The following is a 6,737-nucleotide window of genomic DNA, read 5'->3' on the forward strand; positions in this document are numbered from 1 at the left end:
ATTTACGAATCTATTAGTGTAACTTGAGTATAGGATATACTTGCTAAAAAATCCTTAAACCATCCCTCTAATTAAATTAAATTACAAATTTCAAATTATTGCAATTTAGCATGTCGCGTATATCATCGATCAATTACTGATTTTATTTATTGCATGCTGGATTATAGGTATAATTGAACACAAGTAAACGAACATAGCGGTCGTAGATACTGGCACAAGATAAAACAAGCAACAGCAACTCAATAAATTTAATAACCCATATTAAATATTTTATATAAAAAGGAAGTAATTCCTACATAAGAAATTTATCTTCTTGACACACATAATATAGTTTTTAATACACATTATAGAGAAAAATTGAATAAATTATGCTCGAATTCAAGTCTAGAGCGTAACAATGTTGAAGCATTTCATTTTATGAATCATAATTAAATAAATATTAATCAAAATCATAATTAAATACTTGCATTTTTAATCCTTTGTGAAAAATTTCCTCCATTCTTAATAAAAATCCTAAATTCTTAATAAAAATATAGAAAACTTTTAAAAACGGCAGTATGTAATATAGACTTTTGATAAGCAACTACTTCACAAGTCCATGATTTCTTAATATAACCATTTTAATTTAAAGCGTTTCTTTATATAACAATCTCGATCGACTTTACTTGGAAATTAAAGTTTTATACCTTTACCGTCGCATCGACAAAGATAATATTTTCATTATGGCTATTTTATTTCTCTAGTATTGTGCACTTTACATAAGATAATTTCACGTCTTTACAACGCACGATTTTAGCGATAAACGTGTTAGACATATATTTTTGATTTTACATCTACCAACATTAAACAGAATTGTCAATAGGAAATTGATGTGAATTGTATTCTTTGTTTGAAGTTGGGATATCACATAGGTACAGAATTTCGCTTCTGTAATAATAAGCAGGAAGTAAGAGACAGAATGGGTGATATCGATCAGTTCTTTCAGAATTCGCATTATAACATCATTCGACTATTATTAAGCATCAGTGGTCTATGGCCTTTTCATACGCGAAACAAGCGTTATGCGATATATTTCACTATGGTGCTTATACTCGGATCTGGACTTATATTTCAGGTATAAGATAAATGTGTACAGATTTAAGGCAATATTGCAAGTATTTACTATTATAACTTTCATTATTGTTCTATTTTCCAAAAAAAGGAAATAGAAATGTTTTTCTTTACTTAGATCCTCTAAAACAATTATATATGCATAACAATTTTTGACTGCACATCACATAATTAATGTTATTTCCAACATTTCAATTGAAATTATTTGTTGCATGACGTGTGCACAATATTATAAATGACAGAAATTACAGATTTTGGGTATTACTGAAATTTGGCATGATCCCTTCGAACTGCTCGATACCGTACCGTCCCTATTTTTTGCCGTAGTGATTATAAGTAAAACATTCTGTACAATATATGCATTACCACAGGTAAATAAAGACGATATCGATAAACAGTATCGGTAATACTTACAATATGATAAAAGTAAACAAATATAGAAAGTTATGTAAAATTATATCTTAAACTGGAATTTTTTTTGAGTCATAGATCAAAATGCTTCTAATAAAGATGCATGAATACTGTCTTTCCCCGAAGTCGGCCGAAGAAGAAAAGATACAGAATCTGCACGCGCTATATGGGAGAAAGTTAGGCTATACTTACACGGGTGACTGATGGCAATAGTACAATCGAATTCAATATAATGCAGTGAAGTGTTAAATATTCAAATATACAAATTTTAGTTTCTAAATGATTTTGAGAAACACTTGTTATATTACAATATCTCTATCTTTAAAAACATTTTATGATCTACAAGATGTTTTATTCCAAATAATGTAATTGATTATTTTGAAAAAGGAATATTTTCGGGAAAAATATTTCAGAAAAAAATTGTATGATCTAATGGAAACATAATAATAAAAAATTGATGTTCGATGAATTTTTTAAAGTCGCACGAAGTTCATTGTCATTAAAAAGAATAGCATTAAATAACATTTTTACAAAATATATTTTTTTTAATTGTGCATAAAGTTGTTAAATTATGATGCTTAAGGAATAGCTTGTGATGCTTATCCATATCAAAATGTAACACATAAATTACGAAAATTTTCTTGCAATTTAGGTTTCTTACTAAGCCATACCATCCTTTATTTATTTGCACCACTATTGACAAAACTTTCTTACGTGGAATCCAACAAGACTAATGAGTTAGCAAATGAAGAACTAAAATCCCAAACAGGATTACCTTATCGCGTTAATTACATGATTGATTTAGACACGTATTACGTTCCAATTTTTATACATTGTAGTATATGTGATCTTATATACACAGTCTTATTATCTGTATTCGATGTTCTGTATCTAATAGTGATCGAGTACAGTTGCGGTTTGTTCGTAGCTTTGAGGTAAGTTTAGTAAATGATCATTGTTTAAATACATGATTTTTATTAAGATCAATCTAACGCAAATAAAAGAACAGTTTGTTCCTATATTGTGTGCTTGTAAAACTTCAAAAATTATTTTTTTTAATTTTGTAATAATATTGAGTTTAGATCTCGGTTGGAAATTGCATTAGTTTCCAAATTAACGATGACAAAGGATAAATGTTATTCAAATATCGTCTACAGTATTCGTAGACACACAGAAACGATACAGTGAGTATACATATTTAGTTGTTATGCGTATAGAGCGTTACTTTTATTGCGTGTAGGCAATAGTAATAATTAAATTAGTAAATAATTAATATTTTTGTACATTATACTAGATTTGTTGCCATTGTGGAGTCGGTATACAGTTTAGCTCTCTCTATACAGACAGGATTGACCGTATTTATTATAAGTTTTCTGGGGTATCAGGTACATCTAACGAACATTTTAATGAGACTGCAACAGTTTTTGGATATATTCCTATCACATTCACACAAATTACTTAAATGAATAAACAATAAAATTAACTGATTTAATTGTCACTGACCGAATTTATTACATTAATTGTATTTAAATGTATTTATTATATTTATTAATTATACATTCCTTATCTGTAGGTGATAAAAAATGTGCAAGACGTTAATCGTCTTGTAAAACTCTTTGCTTATCTAAATGCAGTTTTATTTACCGTATTTTTTGTAAATTGGCAGGGTCAGAAAATCATAGATTCCAGCGAGAAAGTGTTTGAATCTGCGTACGTTTTGTATAATATTAAAAATAACACACATATTAATCTATAATAACATAACAAAACGTTAAATAGAAATTTAAGTACATATTATAATTTTAAATAGATTTTTTGCAAAATTTTCAGATATAATTCTGAATGGTATAGTATGCCTATAGCAGCAAGAAAGCTTCTTATAATGATAATGATGAGAAGTGAAAAATCATCGGGACTGAGAATTGGTAAAATCGTTGTATTGTCATATATAACTTTTAATGCAGTAAGTATAATTATTTTGTGGTATGCATACGTATAAAATGATTTTATAAAAATAAAATTTTATTTAAGGTATTACGTATGTCATCGTCATATTTTATGCTACTACGGTCTCTGTAACAAAAATTGTTTACGTAATTGATGATATATTTACGCATTATTATTCTTCTAACTCTAGTAAGCAATAGAAGAGATTTTTTTAAGAACATACTTTTATAGAAACAACTGTTTCTTCCAGTGCATTTTTAAAAATAATTCAATCAAAACTTTAAAATCTGAAGTGAGTAAATTTATAAATAGAACGATCATAAAGAAATTGTTAGCTAATATCTAAAAAATTACTAGTAATGAATTTGAAGTGCGATAATGTGTAACATGTGCCAGCTAAAACACTTATTAAAAAAATTGATTTACTTTATTAATATTTACTTTATTTACGAATTTATTAATGTAGCTTAAAAACTGCATATATTTAATAAAAAATTTTTAGATCGCATTTCCATATAATTAAATTTAATCTCAATTTGTCAATAATTGCAATTTGATATTTTGCGTACATTATCGCTCAACTTATTTTTTTTATCACATGCTAATTAACGAATAATCGAAGCAGTCGCTTGTATATGCTGATGTAAGGTAAAAACATACGATAGCTCAATAAGTTTAATACTATTCATATTAAACTAAGTGATTTGTTTAGTACAATTTGTATATATTTTACATGAGAAGAAAGTAATTTTTTTTATAAGAATATTTTTATTTCTGACATACATGATAATATAAATTCTAATACAAATTGCAGAAGTAAATTGAATAATTCATGCTCAAATCCATACTTTTTTAATGTGATAATGCTAGAGTACTTTACATTAACTATTAGAAAATCATACTCAAATATGAAAATATTGACTATCTATACTTGCATTTTTATCCTTTAAGAAAGTATATTATTGTATAATAATAGTACAGAAAATTAAATTTATAATGATGATAATGAGAAGTGAAAGATCATCGATATTAAAATGAGTAAAAGTACTATGTTATTATATGTATAACTTTTAACAGGATAAGTATAATTGTTTTAAAAGATATTAATGTGCAATAAAAATAAAATTTTGTTAAAGATATTGCATCATCGTCATATTTTTTGATACTACAATTTCTGTAACAAAAATTTTGATCGTAATTAATGATATTTGTATTACATATTCATCACATATTCATCATATTTTAAGAATAAATAGAAATGAGGTCTTGAAAGACTGCGTACATAGACTGCTTTATAAAATAATTTTCCTTTCAACCGTTTCTGTAGATAGTTAAATAAAACTGTAAGAAATTTATTTACTTAAAAAAAAAATTCTTTCGGAACGGAACACGTTAATCTGTTAAACAATGTATTGTGATTTTTTTCACTTTATTTTTCTTGTTTTAATCGCGCGCCAAAAATATTTAAGTAAGTGTATCGACTTTACCGAATCGTCGTAGCCATCATCATTTATGACTCACAAGTCGTCATGAAAAAGAAGATAAGGGCAAATCGGTAGTTGTTGTCATCAATAATTTTGCTTTTGAGCTGCAGCAAATTTCACTCATTGCATAGAACAAAGGACAGTGAAGTAAGAAAACGACGTGCGTACGACCTTAAAAAGACGATGTGTCAATCTTTACGGTAATACAATGTCAGATCTCGTTTTTAAAGACGTTATCTTACTGCAGCGAAATTTGCCAAATTCAAGGCGTACAGTTTACCCGCAGTTATCTTGATTGGCACGTAACTCCTCATCAACATAATGCTAATCACTTTTCTTATTCTCAGCGAAGACTGATACCATCTTCCATTGGTTCTGAAATACCGGTGTGTTAGACTGTTTTTATTTATAATTTCTGGTAAAAATGATTCCATGTATAGATCAAATGTATCAATATCTGAACAAAGTATTATCGGTTAATTGTTTTCAGAAATTGCAATGCTGAACTGTAACTAAAATATCTTCATGACGAAGTACTTACGTAAATGCAAAAATTTTGTTAGTATAATCTGATAGTTGCTGACCCGGCCAGCTTTCGAGGAAGAGTACGGATAACAGAGTCACCGTGAACGATGCATACCGCAAAGCTTCATTTGGATCACTCAACTTTACCACTGCCTAACTCATAAATGTAAATTCGTTTTGTTATACTCGCACGTATATAAGTACAAGACTAAAGAAATTAATTCTAATTTTAAGCATGATAATTTTAATCAAACATCATAAAAAAGACAAAATTTTTAATAAATGTCTCAAGGAAAAATGACAATAAAATCGATGTTGAATTGATGATTTCGACGATGACGAATAAACATCAACTCGATTGATTCATTATCATTTCTCACTAGGGTAAAGCTTATCAGTAATGATAATCATGATTGCACATGTATACTTATCACTGTACTGACCTGGAATATTGTAAATGTCATGCCCATCATATTGAAACCTAGTTGAAAAAAATATGATGTCGTATTTGCAATTTCGATACGTCTAGCATACCTTCAAGGTCCAAGAAAAATGAATAAAGTTAATAATAAAAAGATATCTTATATATGTGCTAAAGTATTGTATAAATTTCAAAGAATAAAGAATAAGACATTGATCAATTTAAAAAGGAGATTAATTATTAAATAAAATTAATAATGTAAGTAGACAAAAATTGAATCGAATTTATACACTTAATTCATTATATACATAAAAAAAGCAAAAATATCAAATACATGGTATTCATAAAAAAATATAAAAACGCATATCAAATTACTAGCAACAAAAATGATAATGTAATTATTCAGAGATACTAACTCTATTATATGATTGTGCATGATGACACAATTCTTAATATATCCGTACGACATAGCCTCTTCTTTGCTCGTATACAAATTTATGTCTAAAGTATCTGCTTCAACAATCCGTGCTAGCCGATATCTAAAAAATGCTTATTGATAAACGTATCTTAAACATAAGTTGAGTCCAAGGATGTTGAAATTCGATCGAATGATGTAGATGAATAATATTACAATTTAATATCATTGCCGATTTAATATCTCTACCTACTCTGACTATATATTATTCTATCTTCATGACGTGGTGGATGAAACGAATTCGGGTGACAAGCGTTAATAAGACACTCGATGACCAATGACAAATATTTATTCCGCAGTCACTCTCTTTCTCTCGCTCAACAATAATCAATTACACGACAAAAATGTATATTTTATATATATA

At 27.7% G+C, this 6,737-nt stretch overlaps 1 protein-coding gene across 1 annotated transcript in view; it reads right to left on the minus strand.

Moving 5' to 3' along the window:
- Positions 1-5,185: 5,185 nt before the first annotated feature.
- LOC108685032 (odorant receptor 13a-like) overlaps positions 5,186-6,737 on the minus strand; it is a 2,487-nt gene continuing 935 nt past the window's right edge. The window contains exons 3-6 of the mRNA XM_018189641.1: positions 6,315-6,437; positions 5,921-6,011; positions 5,494-5,630; positions 5,186-5,327 (exon numbers count right to left, since the gene is read on the minus strand). Coding sequence (XP_018045130.1) covers positions 5,186-5,327; positions 5,494-5,630; positions 5,921-6,011; positions 6,315-6,437 — 493 coding nt within the window. The remainder of the gene's footprint in view (positions 5,328-5,493; positions 5,631-5,920; positions 6,012-6,314; positions 6,438-6,737) is intronic.

Source organism: Atta colombica, unplaced genomic scaffold (genome assembly GCF_001594045.1).
Source record: "Atta colombica isolate Treedump-2 unplaced genomic scaffold, Acol1.0 scaffold145, whole genome shotgun sequence".
Lineage (NCBI taxonomy): Eukaryota > Metazoa > Arthropoda > Insecta > Hymenoptera > Formicidae > Atta > Atta colombica.